This window comes from Falco biarmicus, chromosome 5 (assembly GCF_023638135.1).
Source record: "Falco biarmicus isolate bFalBia1 chromosome 5, bFalBia1.pri, whole genome shotgun sequence".
In the NCBI taxonomy this organism is placed as follows: domain Eukaryota; kingdom Metazoa; phylum Chordata; class Aves; order Falconiformes; family Falconidae; genus Falco; species Falco biarmicus.
This window is the reverse complement of record NC_079292.1, coordinates 28,931,296-28,953,838: the sequence shown is the minus strand read 5'-3', so window position 1 is coordinate 28,953,838 and position 22,543 is coordinate 28,931,296. Positions and strand designations below refer to the sequence as shown.

At 47.0% G+C, this 22,543-nt stretch overlaps 1 protein-coding gene across 2 annotated transcripts; it reads left to right on the top strand.

The window, feature by feature from the left end:
- The first annotated feature begins 15,551 nt into the window (after positions 1-15,551).
- LOC130150387 (endonuclease domain-containing 1 protein-like) lies at positions 15,552-22,443 on the top strand. 2 transcript variants are annotated; one of them, XM_056341310.1, is made up of 3 exons: positions 15,552-15,770; positions 19,037-19,356; positions 21,536-22,443. In XM_056341310.1, exons 2-3 carry the CDS (start codon positions 19,072-19,074, stop codon positions 22,079-22,081), a joined length of 831 nt encoding a protein of 276 aa, XP_056197285.1. In that variant the 5' UTR covers positions 15,552-15,770; positions 19,037-19,071; the 3' UTR covers positions 22,082-22,443. The 2 variants fall into 2 exon arrangements, with proteins under 2 accessions (XP_056197285.1, XP_056197286.1); XM_056341311.1 differs by lacking the exon at positions 15,552-15,770 and having other exon boundaries at positions 19,035-19,356.
- The last annotated feature ends 100 nt before the right edge of the window (positions 22,444-22,543 follow it).

Genomic DNA, 22,543 nt, shown 5'->3' with positions numbered 1-22,543 from the left:
CGTCACTGGGGGATGCTGGGCTGGGCTTAGATGCAGATGACACAAGTGTCCAGATTCCCACATCCTAAGACCTAAAGTCCCCCAGGTGCCTCCCGCCTTGTGCTGGTCTGGAATCTGCTGCGAGTTTGACTCTTGGATCATGGATCCCTTTTCAGGGTGGCTGTGAGTGTTGCCACTTCAACACAGAGCTACTGAAGGAGGTTGTTTGTCTGCTGACAGCTGCCTAAAAATGACCAGCGTCCTTTCCTTGGATCCCATTTGTTTTCCTCTCGCCCTCTGAAACAAAGGGAACCCACTGGAGGCCTCTGTGACAGAAGGGTAGTTTTTCCAGAAACTGTCTCTGCTGCCTCCAGTTATGGATGCATTTTTTTAGGTGTCCAAGCCGAATTTTGATGACCCCTGAACTGGTGATTGAAAAGGAGGACTTTGCAGGGAGGCATCTACCCACAAGTGAGAGTGTCTTGCTCACCCACCGTGGTCTACAGTCTTACACGTTCAAAGAAAAGAGTTGTGAAAGTGGCACCAAGGACTGGTGTCTCTGGCAGATCCAGACAGCTAAAACATGGGGTGAAGTGAAAGAAGAAAGGAGCTCTGACTCAGAACTGCCCTTCATTGCTGAGCGTTTCCCAGAGGCCTCAGGGACAGCAAAAAATGTCTTCATCACGGCTGTCGGGAGAGATGCAAGTGAGCTGAAGGACTTTGGGGAAGATTTGTCTTCATTTCCCTCATCTAAAGACCAAATCTATGGGGGAATTACAGCAGCTGCAAAGACATTAAACTGAAAGAAACTGGCAGGGATTAATCGTGGTCTTTTAAACATTTCGGGAGGATGTTGGTCAGAAGCGTATCAGATGTTGTTTAATCGGGCAGCTGTGGAGTCTTTCACACCTTCAGGGCACATTTTCCCTAGTTACTAATTTTCAGGGTAGCTGAACAAGATTCAGTTTTATGACTTGGTGGTGGGAGGAAAACATCTCCAAAAAACTGAGTCATTGGAGCTCAGGCACACAGTAAATCAGTGGGGAACTCGAGCACAGTCATAAGATCAGTGATAGAGACCTCAAAGGTCATCACATGCATTTCCCAACCAAACCCAGAAGTCATTATGCTTGTGTTGTACCCGAAGGTTGTCCCATAATGGAGACCCTACTGCCTTCCCAGAGAGCCAGTTCCAGTGCCTGGAAAATTAGAGAAACCTTCCTAGTGTCTAACCCAAATTGCACTGAGTCTTGCTTAGCTTAATCCGTGGCTGTCTCATCCAACATGGGCAAGGAGAGCTGGAGCCAGGTGTGTGCCTGATGGCTGCTGCCAACCCTCCAGAGTCTCCTTTTAAAAAGTAATATATTTTTTCAGCTGTGCATCACGAGTTGTGTTTTTCAGAACGGCGATCTCTCACTCCTGGATTCCTCCTGGCTGACTCATTTTGTTGATGGAGGTGTCCAAAACTCAGCCTGCCGCTCTAGCTGGGGCCTTGCTGGTGTTGATTTTGGGATGGCATTTGCATCTTTGCAGAAGCTCATGTCAAAAGGTCATATCATGATGCCATTGCATACTGTACCATGGCGGACTATAGGATTCACTACCATCACAGCCAGCATCACATCCCCACCAGATACCAACAGCTTTAGGCACCATAACTTTCAGATTAGCACTGATACCTACAATTACTGGTCCTGTGTTCTGCCCTCCAACAGCTGCCCAGGTTGATCTGACCCTATGGTACCTCTGTCTCTATCCGATCCATTGCACTTCTCAGATCTTTGTTAACTCTAATTGTGGGTGTAGGGTGGGAATAACAGTGCAGGATGGCGTGGAACAATTACTTGATGTGTCTTGAAGGCTCTCTTACCAGGCATATGAATTTCAAGATGGGTTCCCCCCCTGAATATTTCTGTTATTTGTTTTGATCACTTTAAGTAATAGTCTCACTCCCTCACATCTTTGGACTCCTTTCCTGCTTGGAACAGTCTGTGAATTTAATAAGGATATGGTCTCCTCCATCAGCTGAACTACCAGTGAAGGCACTGAACAGGACCTTGGACAGACTTGGTCGAGACCCATGTCTATGTTCTTCCAGTCTGGTGTGGACCATGAAAGGCAGCTCCCTGGGAGCATTCTGCAGCACTTCCCACATGTATCCCGGCACACTGCGTCAGCCTTCAGTCTCTCAAATAATGCCACAGGAGACATGATCCGATGTCTTTGTAAAGAGAAGTGACGTGAAATCATGTGCATCGCCCTCACCCGCAATGTCTGTTACCAGATCACAAGAGGAAATCACAGTGGTTTGAGAAAGCCTGGTGTTGACAAACCTCTCTCTCCTGTTACTTTCCAGGTGCTTGCAGAAATTTGGTCTCAGCAGTGTTTCTGGAATGAAATGAAATTCATCCTCTGAGTCCATAGGTTCCAGGATCCATCTTTTCCTCCCAATCCTTTTTTTTTTTTTTTTTTTTGGGGGGGGGGGATAAGCATGACTTCTTCCCTTTCTTAATCTGAAAGCATCGCCTTACCCTGCTCAGGTTCTCCAAGACAACTTCTAGCAGCTCTTTGTAAGTATCTCACAAGGGTCCCTTGAGACCCAGGCAAGCTGAAAGCATCTGCTGCTTCTGGACACTTTCAGCTTGTAGGTATCACCTGTCCATAACCTCCCCCCTGCACCAAGCAGCAGATCAGGGCACCTCCTGGTCATATTATGAGGGTCAGAGCACATAAGAAAGGATTTCTCCTTGCCCCAGATAAGCTTTGTGTTATGTTTTGGCCTTTCTGATTTAGTCCCAGCATGCTCAATACAAGGATGCTCGGGTTTTGGAGCTGACCTAGTTTCTACTTTCTATATGCCACCCCCTGATGCTGAGGTCGATGAAGAGCCTGAGATTTACTGTGCCTGTAACGATGCTCCTTTCCTTCACTTTAGAGAACTTTCCACTTGAGATGCCATTATTGTTTATTTTAAATTGAGTCAAGCAATTTTGCTTCTCCTAAAATCAAAGTCAAGCACTCAGGCACACTTGTGTTCAGCTACAAGTAGTTGTAAATCTGAATTTCAAAACTCTTCCAAAGCAGACACTTGTAAAGAACAAAAATAATGGTTAGTTGTAAAATCATTCACTAAGGGAAAAAGCAGATTCGGGGACCTAAAATAAAGAGTGAATTTGTGTGTGTTATTTCCTCTGTTGCCTGTCTCATGTAAAAAAAAAATAATAATCTTTTCAGTTATGAAATTACGGAGCTGTCCTGAATCGCAGCTTGTAGCACAAGAAGGCTGACCACCTCCTCTTTGAAGTGCCGATGCGCTGAACATTAAATCAATCTTCAGCTATTTCAGTAACAAACACATATAGGATTTACAATAGGAACAAAACAAAATGAAAAAAATCCAGCAGCAAGGGCAGCCAGTGCAGTTAGGTAATGCAGGTAGGCATGCATTGCCCAGGCTTGCGGCTGCGTCTACAATAATGAGGCTGTTGTGAATAGATGGGACAGGCAGCTGCCAGCAATGGGATACGCTGGGTTGAACTTTTCTGGAGGCTGGCAATGGACTAAATGTCCTTTCCAGGTCCATCTGCTGTGCAGTTTGGGATGCTTACAAGCTCCCAAGTGTTCTGTGTCGGTCATATCGAGGGAGGGAGGCTGAGGCAGAGGATTTGTGAGTTCACAATGGTCCTTCGGCAAGTCCCCGTCAAAGCTGAGGTCCGAGCTCAGGAAATCCTGGCTCTTGTTCCTGCAGCTGGCGAGGTGTTTTTCATAACAGCAGAGACAAGTCAAAGGAGGGCCAGGTCTGACATCTCTCATAAAGAATTTCCCCTGTGTTTGCAAGTTAAGCGAACACCACGGTGTTTTGCCAGTGGAACCCAGTTGCAGTTCAGCTCTTTCTGACTTGGGTAGCTTGGCTCAAAGATAAAGAGCATTTCTGCTTTGGGGTGGGGATCCAAGACGGCTGGCTTGTTGTGCTCGTGTGAGTCCCCAGCCGAAACCCAGGCGCTGCGGTTTCAGTAACCGCTGCGTACGTGGAAGCGCCGCATCACTTCCTACGTGCGACGGCCCAGCACTATCTGGCACACGCCGCACACAACCACCTTCCTGTGCCGGGGTTGCTGATGCTCAGCAGGGCAGCTTTGCTGCTCCTGCGATCAAAATAACTGAAAAATGGCCCAGCTCTGCTTTCCCATTCTCAAAGCACCGCAGAGAGGTGGTGGCTCCTGGGGAAAAGCCCCTTCCCCGCGAGGCACCACGGCGCCGTGCAGAGTGCGGGGTGCTGGGCAGGCTGCTTGCCTCCTCCTGTGCGATGTCTTTGGAGTGCCCTGGATGGCATGAATTGAAATCCACGTATTAAAAATAGCCGGTTTTTTGGAAAGTAAAACCTGGTTGCTTTGTGTTTGGTTGTTGATGTACATTGTTGAGAGCCTGGCAGCTTTTGGGCTAGGAAGGTGGGACTTTCAGGATGGGTTTGGTTCAAATAACACAGTCAGGAAGCAAAAAAGTCCAGAGTTTTTGCTACCTTGTGTCTGTGTGTGTTTTGCCCTTGAACATCACTGGGCAGAAAGTAGATAAAGAAATTCTCCATACTGTCATTTTTTTTTTCCCCTTTCAGTTTATCAGTAATGATATCTAACCTTATTGCAATTAATTGCAATAGTGAAACTGAAAAATATTAACTGTGATGTTTGTAACTTGCACTGAAATTTATGTCTTCCACTAGAAAGTCCGTCCATGACTGCTAGAAGAACCAATAAAGCTACAAGCTTTTACCTGCCATTAGTGAATGTTATTTACTATATTCAGGGACAGATTGTTCCTGCAGGCCAATTTGTTTGGATGACTGAGAATAAACAACATGCAGCCTTTTAAAGGCTACCTAGATGAGATGCCTGAATGGATGCTAAATGAAAATAATTTGAAGCACGAAGGAGTCATTTGAAAGTAAATAACAACTTTAAGTCTGCTCCTCTGTTTTCTCTTCCAAACACTTGAGTGTTTTCCAAGAGCAAAAATAAAAGTTCAATGTACAGCATGACATGCAGAGAAAGAATCTCAGATGAGCAGAAGACTTCATGTTGTAATCACTGACGAATAGTACCCAAATAGCTGGAAGGCATCTGTGATCTTTAGGAGAGATGAGCTCTGTAATGGAATAATGTGGCCGAGTGTTGCCTTAGGTTACAATAAAGAGGGGTGTTACCTGTTTTAATCCTGCAGAAGAATTATGTTTTGAAAGGCTGATATTAAATAAACACAGGGATTTAAATGGCAGGTTTGTGCCGCTAACCCCAACATGCTTTCCAAATAAAGCATCCACAGGGGATATCCAGAAGGGTGAGAGTGGTACAGAAAGAGTTGTGTTCTCAGTGCCGTGTCCTGTGGCACACCTCCCAGGATACCGTGTTGGGGCTGATGGTAGTGGCTCTGCATTTAGCAGAAACTTTTGTTACCTCCAAAAAAACCTGGAGAGTATCAGCCAATGCATTTTGTGCCTATTTCTGTGATTTAGGTCTGCGGCAGTCTTCAAAACAAGAACCAGGACATAGAAACCGAGCTCTAAACCTGGTGTTTTCTACCTTCTTCTTGCTCCAGCCTTACCCACGTTGATCTGTATTTTGGTCTTATTTGGAATAACTCTCCAGATTTCTTTCATAATGCCCATGGGTTTATAAAGATCTGCCTTTTGACATTTGAGGTTGGACTTGACTCCACGCAGACTCCCTCCACCCCACCTCCTTTGTAACCATAGGAAGGTGGTTTCTTTAACAGACACTTCTAGTTTTTTTGCAGATACAGGAGTGAAAGGAAAAGGGGGGGGGGGGGGGGGGGGGGAAGAGATGTAGGTGGCAAATTCCAGGTCAATCTCATTCATTGCTTCTGTGGAATCAGCACCCACACATCAGAGACACAGAGACCGTTGTGGAAAGGCTGAGGTTGGAAGGGAGCTCTGGAGAGTCCGGACTTTTCCTTGCAGCAGATATAATGTCAATGCTAGATCAGTCTGCTCGAGGTTGACTCCCTCCCGAGTTTTATGATGTCTCCAAGAGCTGACATTGGAGAGTCTGAGCAAGCCCACCCCTTTGCTTCTAGTACCTCCACCATGAGGTTGGCTGCTTCTTGTTTAGGGTTCCCTACTCCCAGCAAATGCAGCTGGCGGCATTCGCTCATGCTTTGCCCAGGCACAACAGCCTGTACTCAGAACTGGTGAATCTGACTGTTTCTACCAAAGCAACCTAGAGATCTGGTGAGGGCAACCAGGTGTGGTCCAGCCCTGAAGATTCAACATGCAGAAACATATAAAAAAACCCTCCAAAAATTTATTACTAATGTGATCTGCCTCTTATCAGCCAGTCTGGACTTCAAATGCATCTCCTGTAAACCAGTTTTGCTGTGCTGGTTTCCTCGCTGGTGTCAGCAAATACTTCTGCTTTTGCTTTTCAAGAGCAAGACAGCCTCTGGTTAGATCCATATGGTGGACTGCAGGTCGACCACCTTGCCCAGACACAAGGGTGCTGCTGCTGCCCAGAACTTCTCTAACCTCATCAGCTGCCTCCTCTGCCATGGCAGATATCCCCTGCTGGGAGATGGGTCCCGGCAGTCAGTCCTTGCTGTGAATTTTGTGTTCTAGGGAAGCACCTTCACCTTCGGAAAGGCATCAAAGAGCCAGCTGAGGTGAGGTCTGGGCTGGTTGCGTGCAGGTTTCTGCATTTCCCTGCTGGATTCCTGTCTGCTTCTGTTTAAGGAAAACCTTTGTTCATCACTGAAGAATTTGCCTGTTGTTATGGTTCATTTCCTCACCTTGCTCGAGTTTGATCTGTAGATCCATCAGCCCTCTGTGTTCCCATTCCTCTGTCTCCTACTTGGAAAGACAGGTGCTGCCCGTATACAACACTTTCAAAACCATGTTGGTGCAGAAGCCCACAAAACAGAGGAAACACTGAATTTAGCTTACCACAGTTCGTGACTCACCACATCTTGTTGACATACCCCTGGAAATACCCATTTCAAATTTCCCCACTTGCTTATTATGGACGCCGGTATATTTTTATAGTAAACGTGTTCTCCACCTGCTGGTAGTGAGAATGAGCACTGAGTTCTGCATCCATCGTCTCAAAACTCTGGATTTTCTCATGCATCCTATTGGCAATGGCCATATTGCAGAAAGTGGTATGTCCAGCAGAAAACCAAGCCACAAGGGAAGTGTCACTAGTCCTCTTGGGTTGTGCTCAGCTCCCTGAGGTCATCTCTTTGGGCTGAGCTACAGGGTAGGGCTGCATCACAAGGGGAGGAGTCAGCCTAGAGCAAGCATAAGCTGACGCTCCACTGCATCCATGAGCTAGCTCTTGGTCTAGCAGGAGGTCTGACTCAGAGCAAGTCACCTGCACAAAGAGCTTTTGACTTCACTTCTCAAGCACCCCAAATCTGCATCTAGCCCATAGCTAGTTTAGCATGAACTTATCTTCACAGTAGGTGTTCTTCTGGCGCTAACAGCTATTTGGGGCTTGGGGAACATGCAGAGCACTACTCTAAACTCAGGCAACCCTGCCAAAAAGTAAAAGAAAAATAACTCTGCCCCTTACGCCCTGTTGGCTTCTTCAACCCCATCAGATTACTGGATCTAAGAACACCAAGACTGAATTGCATGAGGTGCATCCTTCCCTCCTGTTCCTTGCTATGCTGCTTATTTTTCTGTTGTGCTCTCCAGAGAACATCCTGTCATGCAGGAAAGGTGATGCAAGTGCAGCAGGTCCTCCTAGAGGGTTGTGAAACTCCCCTGAAATTCCTGCTGGATTGCCATACCAAGGTCATGAGAGTGAATGAGGAGGGGCTGTTTGCGTCAGAGACATAAGGACAGGGCTTTGGAAAAGGATAGCTTTTGTATCTTTTATGTTAGGCTTTGGCTAAATGATATAAAATAGACATCACGTATGTAGAGATAGCAACACAAAGTGGGACTCATCCCGTGTAATCTTAGAGGTGGAAATCAGAGCTTGTCACCCTGGGATCCCTTATAGTCGTCAGAGAGAAATAAGCACTTTTCTAATATAATACACTTCATCTGCCTGGTGTGAACTGTGCCCTGGAAATGTGGATTCATCGTTTATTGACTCTAAAGGGAGCGCTGAGAAGTAGCTCTTCAGCAGGATGAATCCTGCTTAGCCATCAGCTGAGCTCTAGGAACACATCTGGGAGTCTGAGTCATTTTGACAGGGCGAGCTAGGAGAGGGTTGTTGCAATTGTCTGCCTTAGTCTGGCTTCAAGGGCCAGTTTCTTGTGAATACAGCTTCATCAGGAAATGTTCCAGGATTCGAGTCCTAACTACTTTCTTCACCCACACATCACGATGCAGCAGCGGGCCTCTGTGTCTGAGTGCTGTCTCTTTGTTCCCACTGGTCCTCAGCTTATATGGCAGATGCAAATTTTAAGTAGCAGGTAGTAGAGAGCAGATTTCATTGATTTTAGATTTAATCGAGTCTTTAACATCTACATCCTTGAAAGGCACTTGGAAAACTTTTAAAGTCTCAGGCACTCAAAATGCAAAGGGTTTCACGCTGACCTCCTACCATATGCACTCAAGGTTGGCTCATGCTCCTCGTCCACTGTAAGAAAAAACATCACCCCGTGGCTGGGAAGAGCAGGCCATTTCCTCATGCTCTCTTAAAGACAGATCCTAACTGAAACTTAGTCACTTTGTTGAATGAACTCCTAAGATCAACCTAAGTGGCATTTTAGCACTTAATATCCAGTGGTTTTATCACCTTCCTAAAAGCTAGGTGTTATGTCTGAATCCTTTTATCACAGATATGTTCAGGAATCGATGAGTGTGACCACTAAGCAAGATTTATGAATGAAGGATCTGTTTACTTAGAAGTCTGGATTTTTCAATAATGGCAGAAAAGTCACAAAAATACAAAATGACAAAACACATAGTTAAGAATATACATAACAGGAGTAAGTTTTCCACTAGCAGCTTCAGCATCTCCGAGGGCTTTCTCTTAAATCACAGCTTCTGTCTCTTAACAGAAGATGATGCCTGTGTATCGGCAGGATCTGCCACCCTCCTACGATGCAGCATTATCATGTCTCATGAGCACTGGATGACTGAAGCTGACATCTTCAGAGGTGGCTGGCTCTTCCTGCCCTGCCACATCCCTGGGCTCAGGGGATGCCAAGTCTGGCAGAGAAGTCCCAAGTCACAACCCCTGAGCAAAGGGGATGCTCTGCCTAATGAGCAGTGAGGCTTTTCCTCTGGAGTTTGGTCTGACATAGTTCTGCTCACAATCAACAACCTGATTTCCATGTAGAGTGATCCAGCAGCCTAACTGGAAATCTTCATGTTGACGTAACTGCTAATTACCCTTGGCATAATTAACGTGCAGTAACGCAGCCTGTGTTCATTGCAGAGAGGGCCAACCTGTGGCTCCCGAGTGGCTGAAGCACTGTTCTCTCACCGTGGGGTGATTTTGCACGGCTAGCAGAAGAGCTGGGTTGGTGCAGAGACCGTTGGATATCATCAGTCTCTCCTTGCGGGGGCAGATGAGCTGATGGGGTCTCATCTGTTTGGTGTCTATCCTCCAAATTGGTGTCTATCCTCCAAAGGAGCCTGAACCAGGAATCTGGAAAAGTGCCCTCCTCTTGGCTGTCTGAGGTATGTGGTGTGGGGTTTTGTGGCTTTGGGCTGTAGAAAGGGTTTAACGTACAGCTCTCAGGACCAGGGAATCTGGCTATCTCCTGACTTGTTTGAATTTTCCAGATAATACCTGAGTGTGTTGGGGCAGGGCAGGGCAGCAGGGGGGGGAGATGGGAGGTGCATCTACCATAGGGTCATAGAAATGCTGGTTGGCAACAGCAGCTGGAGGACTCCAACTCACCCCCTGCCTGAAGTGGAAGCCCTGTCAGCTCTAAACTGGCTTAGCCATGGTTCCATCGAGCTCAGCCATGAGTCACCTCCACAACTCACCATTTGTCATTTCCCAACAACCTGTCGCCGCAATGTGCTACCCGCCTAGAGGCATTTTGCGTCCTGCTGTCCAACCTGCACTTCCCAAGCCACAGTCTGTGGCTGGTGCCCTTTGTCATCGTGCCTGGCTCTACCACGAAGAGCCTGGCATCCTTGTCATTAGCAGCTGTTAGGTTGTCCTTCAGCCTCCCCTTTGCCAGGCTCAGCCAGCCTCAATCCCTCAACCTCTTTTCCAAAGATGTGTGCTCCATGCCTCAGGCCGCCTTGGTAGCAGACCTCAGGGCAGCTTCAAGCCAGGTCTCAGCAGGATTTAGGATTCCCACATACATGGTGAAATCCTGGCCCCAATACACAAATGTCTTCCAAGTAGAGAAATCAAAGGAGTCTTAATGAACAGGTTGTATTATTAATTAAAGATATTTCATCCTTTTAAAAATATGTGAAACCACAGCATGGACTAGTTTCTGTATAGAACAGCGTGTTTCTGAAATCAAAGCACAGCTGAGAGTGTTGCCATAGCTTATGAAGAAGTGTGCTGTCATCGCTGCACGGTGGAAGGAAGGAAATCCCACAGGATCAGGCTCCAGATAAAGCTTTAATGTCTCGGGACTTCCATTTTACCTGAGGAACAGCTGCAGCCTGTGAGATACTTTCCAGTCCAGCCTCCTGCCCGTGGATTTCCCTTGCTGTCACCGAGCCCAGCAGCCCGCCAGAGCAGGGTGCTGGTGGTGGCGAGTGACCCGCTGCCCATAAAGGTGAGCAAAGCTCGGAGGAGGGGGGCTGGGACATACCCCAGGCCTGCAGGGAAAGTGCATCTGCTCACAGAATCGCCCTGAGAGGCTGTGCTGAAGGCTGGGGCTGACTGCTTTGGGTACAGCCACAAAGCTGCCATGCTGCTAAGTTGAATGAGGGAGCTCTTCAAGGGAGAAGCAAACTGGAGGGATGGAAGAAAGGGGTCTGACAAGCCCTAGAAAATGCAAAAAGACAGATCCCAGATCTGCCTAGATCTGCCCTTCGGTGCTAATCTTTTGTGACCTAGGCCACGTGCGGGGGCATTGCTAGGAGGATCTAGCCAGGAGTGATCCATGCTTACAGACCTGAATGCGCTTGGTCCCTGCTTTTCCTCCCACAAGCATACACGGCCTCCATCCCTGACCACCCAGCCCTGGCCTCGCTGGCAGGATTCCCCCATCGATTCAACGCTTGCCTTTTTTAGTGCAGCACCATAAAATCAGCCTGAAGCCAGCAGCCCTCCTCGCCCTGAGCCATGGGGTTGAGTTTCTTGCAATCTGAGCAAACAATTATTTTTTTTTTCCTTGAGGAAACCAATCTGTCTGACATAACCTAGAGTGCATCTGCAACCATTCTAGTCCACAAAAGGTGTTAAAATGCAGTAAGTCTTTGCTGATTTTCATACCACAGCACAAGCACTGAGCTTCTTCCTGGGTATGTGGGAAAGAGCTGCTTCAAGACCCAGAGACGTGACCCCAGTGATAGTGTGACTGGGCTTGCAATGCTTTACTGGATATACCCCAAAACCAGAGTCACCAAGAGAGGGGGTGGATTTAATGCACAAAACTTTTAAGTATCTACAAGTCAGACATCTGTAACCAAGCTATCAGCTTTCACTGCCTTTATACTCAGCAGAAACAAACGCTTTAATTTGAACCATTTTACATTTGCTTAATTGAGGCTTACACTAACTCATCTCTGGAGACACCTTTTTCTCTCCATTGACTATAAAGTGCAGGTTTGGAAATCTCTTTTTCAACTGCCTGAGTTAGGATGAATGAATATAGAGGTTTTGGGGATGGGCATGTCTTACAACCTTATGTAAGATTATTTTAAGACTTGCATGTGTCATAGGTACAAACACAGTGCTCTTCTTTTCCTTCTACATCAGTGTTACCGCACTGCTTTTGCTGTCCACATTTTACCTCTGCTCCCAAGCAATTCTCCTGCTTTTTCCTTGCCATTGTCTCTTCACCCATCAACACCCAGCCCACAGAAGCACTGGTGTGCATCTGTGACGAGGGATTTCAGTTATTGCCTAATCCTCCCCAGCGGACACTGTGCTGCTGCACGAGAATCAGAAACTGAAAATAACACATTTTTGGTCTCCAAAGCTGAATGAAACTGAAAGAGTGAAAGTAACCACAGGCAACCAGACAGCTCTCAGCTGGTTAGTGTTTGCAGCAGGGTGGTGCTTCATCGGTGACAAGGGGGAGACCCCACTGTCACTGAAGTGTTACTTGCTCTGCATGCACAGGGACCGTGGCACTCAGTCTGGTGGCGTTAATGTAACTGAAGTTACCCAAAGCACATGCCAGCTCTTTCAGCTGAACCGTACTCTATTAAAACCACTGTTGATCCTTACGGGGAAAGGATGGATTGAACACATTTGTCTCCAAAATGCAAGGATTGCTATAAGCCAGCATTTGGCATGTTGCATGGAAGAACAGCTCAAGGTAAATAGTTTAAAATGGATAATACACACCTGGTCTCCTTGGAGGGATTAGACAACCTAGTAAGTCTTTTATATCTTTCTGTTTTCCCTGCTTTTTCTCCATCAATTTGATAATTTTCACATGCCCCTGGATGAGGGTTGTGGTGTTTGCATGGGAGAGGGGCCACGTTCCTTAATGGAGAGCTGTGTGGCAGAGCTGCTTTGAGACCACGTCTGGGACCCTGGGGAGGGACAGAAGCAGCAGCTGCTGCCTTTGCCAGGCACCTCAAATCTTTGGTCTGATCTAGGTCAGGTTTCGAACCATGACTTGAAGCCTACACTCATCTGAACACCTGGCAAAGGTGAACATAGTTGGCATAGCAGTAGGGTGAGACAGGCATGTCTCAGCATCCTGGTTGCTACAAAAGAGTCCGCTGGCCTTGAGGTGTCTGCATTCCCTCTCTGTCCTCGCTCCCATCAGCAGAGTAACTCCCAGCACCAGAGGTGACTCACAGGTCAGTGAGGATGGCATGTCCAGCATCTGGACATGTTCAAGTCCTGCCTGTGGCCATGGGATGCCAGGGTCTTTGCTGCCCTCTAAGGAGAACGGTCCAGAACAGCATACATCATCTCATTTCACATGCCCAAGCAACATTTCTCTTCCTTACATTTTGTTTTCTCATGCCCATTTGGCTTCTGCTGCTGTGATTTACCCCTTCCTCAAGACCTGCAGTGCTCAATCTACTTAGCATTTCTGTGGCTATTTGCTTGCTTCTTCCATGGGGACCAAAGTCTCAAGAGAAGGCTTTGGTGGCACCTCTTTTTCTGCAGTAGTAGTGCTTTTCTCACTGCTTCTGGTTCAAAATCCTGGCTTTCCTACACTGCAGTCACAAGAGGTATTTTCATTTCCCTGCATTTCAACAGCTATCTCATAGCTTGCCCTGCTTTGAGCAGGAGGTTGGACTGCTTTTTTTAGCATCTGATAGAAAGAAAACTGAGGTAATTCTTAGGAGAACATTGTCATGGAGAAGCCACATCTGGAATTCGATAGATTTTCCCTAGAAAAGTGATGTAAGTCCTGTTTCTTTTCAACCATGACATGGAAAAGTTATTGGAAGTACTTCATCTATGAATGTCCAGGCTTCCAACTAGGAGAAGACTGGAGGGTCCAATAGGATTTTTCCATCTCTGAACTTTACAGGTTGAAGAAATGGAGGTTTGTCTTACAGGACAGACCACATGGGAGCTGGCCTGCAGGAGAGTTCATTCAACATCACTCACATCACTTCTCCACCCAGAAAGTGCACAGCTCTAGACAACGTATGGGCACTGTCTACACTGACATGAAAGGCAGAACCATGCCAGTTAGTAAGCATCAGAGCACAATTTTTATAAAAATCAGTGAAATGCAAAAGCATGACCTCATAGACCTCAGGAGTAGGACGAGAGGTTCATGACTGCTTCGGATTATTTCCCATTATAACAACCAACTCATTGCCACAGTATCCCTGGACTGTTACCTGTATTTTAGACACAATACATTTTTGGGATAAACTCAGGAAAGTTTGCCAAGGTTAATTAAAATTGTGGACAAGTGGAAGAGTTCGGTTCCGTTCCCACTGCTCATTCATTCACAACTAAACTGGACTCATTTTCCTCCACTTCCAAAAGAAATGCCCACATAAGGGTTTAGAACAGTTTCACTTGTCCACCACAAGAGTTAACCCAGGTGAGCTTTTGTTGACACCAATTACATGGAAGAACTTTTTGTTTTCCAAGAATGGCCTGCTGCAAATTGCTCTGCTTGGGATTTTACCATCAGGCCTTTTGAAACCTTGAACTGTGTTTCCATTGCATCCTTGATAGCACAGCTGGGTACTGGTTGTGTTAGCTAAGCTGGTATCTGCTTGGGCTGCTTGCTGTTTCACTGTGGCTATTTTAAGCACTTTTTGAAAAAGGAAGAAACTTGGTGTTGACTGCCTGTCCTCTTCCTTTCTCTGTGCACCCCTCCAACCATGACCTTATGCTTTACCGTATTAAAAACAGAAGGCCAGCAAGGACATCAAGCTCAGCACGTTGCTATTCTTCAGAAATGTCCGTCAAATTATGCTTTAAACTAGAGTCACAGAATCCCATTGCTCCCATTGCTCCAACTCCTCAAGACATGCTTTCAACGAACAAGCCCTTGCACTAACAAAAAGTAGCAGGATCAGACACAGAGGGCAAAGGCAGAGCTCAGGGGGTAAAATCCAGTGCAAGGAACTGCTGCCCACCGATGCTTTTACTGGGCTACAGGAGGGAGCGTCTGCTGAACCCTTGGGGTTCAGAGAGATACAGAGTAAGGCATGCAGCATGTGGCCTGGGACTAGGGGCCTGTATAGAAATGAAAAATCCAAGATAAAATAGTCGTGCTCCCTGCAGCTTTTAATCAAAATGTGCACAGAATATTGCCAGACCCCTTTAACTCTGCTCCAACATGCAGCTCAGGACAAGGGACCCTTCTTAGAGTCCCTGACTTTTGTCAGGCCTTTTTCTGATGATTCTTGGTCATAATCATTAACAGTCTTTAGTCCCATTTCCACCCCACTAATAATGTAGAAGACCAGCATCTTTCCTCCAGCTTTCCTTAAAGAGACCATAGGAACCAACACTGTTCGTTACCTCTGCCCACTGAGGTCAAGAGAGCACAGCCTACCAAACCTTATTCTCTGTGTCCAGCCCCTCAAATCCCTTTTATTCATTCCTAAGGAAAGAAAACAGTCTCCACCGAACCTCCTTTCTGGACAGATTGAGATCCTATTTGAACACCAGCTCAGCCATGGCTGTCCAGCAGCAAGCAGAGACCAAGGTGTGCCTCCAGGGTCTGCAGGATGGCATTAATAAGTGCTATTGCAAAGCCTTCACCGTCTTTGAAGGGAAAATATATAGCCTGACCACATTAATTACATTCTGAGAGGCTGTAGAAGAGCAGACTGTGAACATCTGTGTGTGCTCAGAGGCAGGCTGGTCAGGCGAGTGCCACCAGAGAGGGTCTGCAGGGAACAGGACCTGACGCAGGAGCTGCAGCAGCAGTGGTGCCCCGCGAGGAATGAGGAAATGGAAAGGGAAATCACCAGACACAGTTATCTGCTGCTGACACGTGATGCTGCAAGTCATCAAACTTGGGAGAGATCCTGAGGAAACAGCAAACAGAAACTGTCAACCCATTTCTGGGCAGGCATGAACAAATCTCCCCTGAATAACAGTAGAAATCCTCTCTTTTCCCCGAGTTTCCCTTTTTATGACCAGGTATATATTGCAGTGGGACTCTTGAGGGATCAGACTATTTCTCCAGGGAGAAGAGTGAAGCAACAGCTCAGCTGCCTGTTCTGAGACTGCTTCAAGGTAAGCTCTCGCTCCTTTCTCATCATTGCCTGCAATATTCCAAGTGTTTCCTTAGCTTCAGTTTAAATAAGTGAGACAAAGTGTGGGCTGCAGTTGCTGAGCTCTAATATCCACCCTCCAAGGAGAAAGTGAGAGTTTATGCATGCACCGTATTTTGCAGCTCTTTAACATTTGATGTTAAGGAAGGCAAGGACAGAAGGAATGGTTTGGGAAACTCAAGCACAGAAAAGGAAAGATCTGGAGAATATGAGAGAGACACTTAGAGGCAGCACAGAAAAGGAAAGATCTGGAGAATATGAGAGAGACACTTAGAGGCAGAAGAGATTGGAAGAAGCCTGGAAATTGTCACCACATGAGCTAATCCCTGGTCTTTGAAAAAATAATAAAATCAGGTGGGCTCCAGGAAAGAAAAAAAAATCACTTTTGGTGATGCTTGGATTAAAACCTCAAAGAAGGAATGCTATTCCCAAAGGAAATAAACTACCCCACTATGAACTGGCACTCCCAGAAGCTGATCCCCCAGATATCATTAGATCTGAAGCCCTCGGCAGCTCTGGCAATGTGTCATCCATCTGGAAGTGTCACCCAAACCTGGTGGGATGATCTGAAATAGTGGCAGTGTTCCTGCTGCTCACCTGCTGCCCCAGCCAAATGTTTAACCTGGCAAAGGATGCTTTGAGGAAACTATCAGCATGGGAAGCCTTGAGAACAGATGCACAAGGAGATGCCTGATGCTGAACTGAGATGTCTGATTGTAGGAAAACAGATTCATCCCTGCTTTTTTTAATTATTCATCTTGGTGATTGCAATTTGTCCTGCTTGTCTTGGACATCTCTTTGAGGAAGAATTATTGCCTAGGCTCTGGCAAGGTCTCGGTTAGCTAAGAGCAAACACCAGGCACTGGGTTGCATCTGAATGCCCCTGCCTACAGCACAGGAACCTGACAAAGGTTGCACAAGATGCACTGAAGATGCTGGAGGCAGAGTGCCCTCCTGATCCGAGGGTGGCTGGTGCCGCCAGGCACTCCTTTACACCTGCTCTGGCACCATCACTTACCTTAGAAATACTGCCTGTCGACTACAGCACGCACCAAGCAGATGAGGGGGCTGTAGCCTCTTTCATGTGCAACGCTGGGAAAAGGTAGGTTCAAGGTCTTGTTTTGGCCCACTGACAGAGTTTGGCTCGCAGCTGTAGGGGAGACTTGATTCAAGGTTATCAGAAATGCCATAAAACCCCTTGCATAATTAAGTTCCACTTGCCAAGTCACCTGGAAAATTCACATCAAACTGTTGAATAAGAAGTGGATGGAGCTTATCGAGTACCATAATTCCACCCATGACCTTGCAAAAGACCTCTGGAAAAACACAGGTCCTGGCTCCAGCCCTGGACAAATTTACACTAAACCCTGTTAAAGAATCTATATAAACCACCCTGAGGCCACAGCTGGTTTCAGAATGTACCAGAGACATTTGAAAGTCCTCTACCACTTTGGGGCGAGCAGAGTCCTGTGAGTAAAATATTTATGTGCCGCTCTTTCACACGGTAGGTTGGTTTCTATATATCTGATACCGTTAGATGTATTTTAAGCTGGTTGAGGGGGTGGTGCAAAAGAAAGACTTTTCAGTAACTTTTCTGCCTGGGATGGGGCAGATAGAGTCATGCTCTGCAGAACATTGTGATAAGTCATTTCTTGCGGTTCACTTGTCTCATTTTTCAGCTTACTGGTCACCACGTTTCTGATCCAGCACTAGTAAAGAGATAAAGGACCAGATGACTTAGGTCAGAGCGAGGGTTTATCTAGCTCAATATCTTGAATCCAATGGAAATTAATAGATGAAGGTCAGGGAAAAGACTAAGAAAAGAGCAAATGGGCAAGGTGAGTTTTCAAGCCTCCAGTGGTCCTCAGCTCAGGCACCTCCCCAGCCAAAGTGGGGTTTAAGTTTCAGAGGCCATGGCAGCTTTCTCTCCCATGAATTCTTTTGGTTGCTTCTCATGCCTGCTTTATTTTAAATGCTGATTATTTAAAAACCATTCCATCAAATGTATATCAATGAGATCAGAAATATCACTGCTATCCCAAGGCCTGCGGTGCACCTGAAAGAAGATGATGCTCTCTGCATTGCTGCCAGCATCACAGGGAATTTTTCAGCAATTCTCTGAAAAATTCTCTGAAAAATTCTCTGAAAAAAAAATCTTGCTGACTACTGAAAATCATGTCAACACCTGGGAAAGACAAAATAGCACCTGTTTCTGTTCCAGAAATAGAAAATCCTGCACTGGTGCCTTTTACTTTACAGGAAAAATGATCAGCAAAGCTAAAGATATGCATGGGCAGGAACCCTGCGCAACCGTGGGAAGAGCTGCCCCTCAGTATCTGCATTGCTGCAGCAGCAGCCAGGGTGTTGATAAGATAGAGGCGTCATCCCTCTTGCTTGCTGCTGCCATCTGCTTGGCCCCCTTCTCTTTCTGTATCCATGTGTCCGCAAGTTCATTGCCTGGGGCTGGACACCCTGAAAATGCAAGCTGAGCAGCAGGACACACATTTCCCACCGTCAGCTGAGAGCCAGGACCCCAAGCTGGACCACTTTGGGTTAAACATCTGACCCAACTTTAGGGGAGACTAACCCTGCAGTGAGCACAGAGGAGTTACCGAAGAGCTGCAGGTTGGTGCAAACTTGCATAGGGCCAGAGACGTGTGGGATGCACAGCGTTACTGTTATTCCCCTTCCAAATCCCCAGTGAGACTAAAGCCCAGCTCAGTGCTGTGGGTGGCTGAGCAGAGCACGTGCCCAGCTGCAGGTCCTCTGCTGTGGGAAGGTCTTCAGAGCAGAAAGGAGCGAGATGGTGTTCTGAAATGAGGGACTTCCAGCCCCTGGGTTGCTTCAGGCTTTGTTCTCCAGTGCCAGTGCAAAAGCTGAGCTCTTGGCCAAAACGAGTACGTTGGAAGATATGGCCTTGTCCCCACACCATGCCTCAGTTCCAAGAAAACTTTGCTGTGTGAGCTGATTAGACGTGGGATGGATTTGAATCCCTCCTCAGACGGGCTGATTGCTCCCACTGCTGCCTCGTCTAGGCACCTAAAACCTATTTTAGATTTCACCTTCATTCCACTGTTGATTTTTCCATACCCAGGAGGACAGCAGTTGTCCCCTCCTTGGTCTCTCATAGTCCCCTCCTCTGCCAGCTGTGTCCCACAAGCACAAAAATGACTCCAGGCCATGATGAGCTTTCTCCAAGTTGAGTGTACCTCTGCATTTGCCCTCCAGGTGAGCCAGAGCCTTCACTTGAAACCCTCCCCACGATGCTGTTGCTGCTGCTGCTGCAGGTCTTGGCGAGCTGCCTCTGGCTGGGATGCAGTGAGGTGGTGACATCCTTTGAAAGTTCATGCCCTCAGTTTTTCTTCCGGGCAACTCCCCCAAATGAAGCCCTGGAGCCGGAGAGCCCAGCCTGGATCTGCCAGCTTTACAAGAACCAGTATTACTATGCCACCCTGTACGACAGGAACAGGCGTATTCCCGTATACTCTGCTTACCTCTACCAGCCTGGACCGGGCAAGAGACCTAAAACGTGGCTGGTTGAGCCCCAGGTGAGTGTCCTCTCCTACTGGCATGTCATCCTCCAGTCATTAAAAGATTAGCTACAGCATTTAACCAAACACTTCTTCCGCAACCCCCCCCCACGCAAATGGACCCACGGGACGGGATTCATCTCATCTCACATCAAACACCTTCACCACATTTCCTCTGCTGTGTCTGAGACATCAGCGGGAGGTTGATGCGAGTCATATCCTAAAAATTCCTGGTTTTCCACGTTGGCCTAATAGGAATATTAAGTCAAATTACATTACATTACAGTCAGATGACGCCCCCCTCCCTGTACCATCCTGTGGTGGGGGACAAAATGATGAAGAAAAAACATCTAACAGCAGCTAATTTTGAGGCACCGACAGTGCTGGGCTCTGATCTCCACTTCGTCTGAGCTATTTTGCATCCCTGACGTAGCTTATTTGCTCCCAGTTGTCAATCTAGCTTTGTAAGTAGCACGAGAGAAGTGCAGAGAAACTCAGAACTGGGTGAGACGACCCAGTGAAAACGTCTCGACACAGGCACTCAGCAACAAGAGGGTTAGGTTAGTGCTGGGTGAATTTATTGGTATTTCAGGCAGTGAAAAGCGAGTGGGATCAGGATCAGTCAAGCCAGAAGTGCGCAATCTCCATCCACCGGCAGTTGCCTCTTACTGCCATTGCCTCAGGCTTGGTTCAGAAGGATCCACCAGGCGCACAGCTCTCTGCAAATTGCATAGCCCTCCCAAACGTCCTTCTGACAAGCTTCAGACCTTCAGTAAAAAAGGCCAAGCAAATTATGGAAGAGAAGAAGAGGAAATTGAGGTCATTGCTAAGTATATGGTAGCAATAGGGAATTTAGGTGAAAATCAGCCACAGAAGAAAGCCACATACCTTGTTGCAGAGGAAGGCTGAAAATGTTTCCCTAAATATGAAAAGCAAGGTGTTATAGTTAAGAAAAAAATCATTTGCACTTGTTACTCATAGGAACTCCAGCAACTAATATGGTATTAGCACCACTGCAGCATCCTCATTTAAGGGGGATAAAAATGTCTCTCTCTTTTGCTCCTGGACCACAGACCCAGGTCACCTGCAAAACCTGTGATCTTGTTAACTTTCTTCAGAGGTCTTTTTGTGGTATTTAGGTTCCCCGGGTCTCTTTGGGGATTATAAACTTCTTTAAGAGGCTGATCAATTCTAACTAATTTTCAGTGATGCTGCGGAAGGAACACATCTGTGTTCCCTGGCACAGACATCAGCTCTGAGGCACATTATTAGCAGTGCAGTAGCAGATCCCACTTGCACTGAGGTATTTTTGCTTACTGAACAAAAAAGCTTCATCATCACAATGAACTATAGCTTTTCCAGAGAAACCTCACCTCTAGGACTGGTTTCCAACACATCTCCCTGTGTATGGGGTCAGAGGAGGCAAACACTGGTGCTTCAGGAGTGTGGTACTCCTGCAGCAACCACACATACTTCTTCCTACATGAAGGGCAAAGAAGGAGAAGAGGAGAAGGGACTGAGTCCTTCTCATCTCCTGGGAGTCCTGTGGGCTCCACAGCTCTTCTGCTCAACCTCTTCCCATCCTGTCCACCTTCAAGGACTCCCTAAGACACCCAGCCTTCAAAGAGGATAGCTGTGTGCTTTGTTTTCCCTAAGCCTGTAAAACATCAGGGTGTTGACAGACCGGGTTTAAAAAGGCATGAAAACCTTTCACAGAGACTGAGAGAGTGCTTGTGGAAATGGGGCTGAACGGAGCAAAGGCCAGGGCTGATGAGAGCATGATTAGATGCAGGTGATGAGGGTTGGATGTGATGAATGGGGGTGGGAGGAACTGGGGAAAGCCCTGGGCAGATGTGAAATGTGGAGACAGGGGAAAAGGGAACCTGTTTTGGAGGGCAGATGTCTCACCAAAGTCACCTTTCAAACCTGGGAGTGGAAAATGCTCATTGTCTCATGCATCCACCCACACTCCCAGTGCAGGCTGCAGGATGGATCTCAAAGGTCACGAGTCAAATAGAGAGCTGACAAAGTGTGAATTATTTTTTTTTATTTTAATATCTTGTGTTAGTTGAGGATTTTCATATATCGAGATGACAATAATAGTTGCTTGGAACTCAGAGACTTTTGCTCCAGGGAAACCTGCTCCCTTATTCCCATCCCTAATACTAACACTTCTTCCTCTTCTTTACCTGTCAAGCTGATGGGTCCAACTCATCCCAAAACTATGGAAAGAGAGTGGACCCTCTTAAATTATTTCAGCGTCACCTTAGAGCAACTCAGCAAGAGTCAAGCTATCCTCCAAGACTACAAGAACCTGACAGGTTTGAACCGTGGCCATTTGAACCCCAGTGGCCATCACTCCGACTCCGGCAGCAGGACGGCTACCTTCACCCTCACCAACATAGTGCCCCAGAATGAGAAACTCAACGGTGGTGCTTGGAAGAACTATGAGCAGCAAATGATGATCAGGAGGACCCAGGGCTGTAACACCACCTATGTCATCGTGGGTGCCGTGCCTGGGAACAACTATATCGCCAAGGGGAGGGTGAATAAACCCAGCCACATCTGGTCGAGTGCCTGCTGCGAGGTGGACACCAACCACAGAAAGGCTTGGGCGGTCATTGCCGAGAATGACAAGAATGAGGTCCAGCTCCTCACGCTGGGGGAGCTGGAGGACAGGTTGACCCAGCTCTATGGGAGGGACCAGGTTTCTCTGTTTGACAGTGACTGTCCCCGGGAATAAGCCCTGCTTCACATCCCGGGTGTAAAAGGCTCGGGAGCTTTTGACACGTCCTGTGCAGCATCCTGTGGATAATGGCTAGCTGAAAAGGGTCACATAGACATAGTCCAGCTGGCTGGACAAAAATGCACATCGCTCTCAGCTTATCTGAAGTAAAGCAAAAGTTACACAATAACAGGAAGATCGCGGTGGGAAAGAATGTTACAGGTGGGAACAGATAACTACAGAAGAGAAACTAGGGGCGGGCTTGGTATTTAGGCAACTAACCAATAATGAGCTTAACTTTTGTAATATGTATGAGCTAATTATAAGAAGGCATAAAAGGTGACTGTAAGGCACAATAAACGAAGTCTGCTGGTCACTCATATTGAGCGACTGTGTCTTCCCTCCGTCGCGACAGCATCCGTCCTGCTTCCTTCTCTAGTAGTTTTCCAGGTGTCTCTCAGAGCACCTTCCCCTCTGATT

Excerpts from the sequence above, each read along its gene's own strand:
- LOC130150387 (XM_056341310.1), top strand. The coding sequence starts at position 19,072 with ATGCTGTTGCTGCTGCTGCTGCAGGTCTTGGCGAGCTGCCTCTGGCTG. Across the intron at positions 19,357-21,535 it reads CGTGGCTGGTTGAGCCCCAG|CTGATGGGTCCAACTCATCC; the intron begins GTGAGTGTCCTC and ends TTACCTGTCAAG.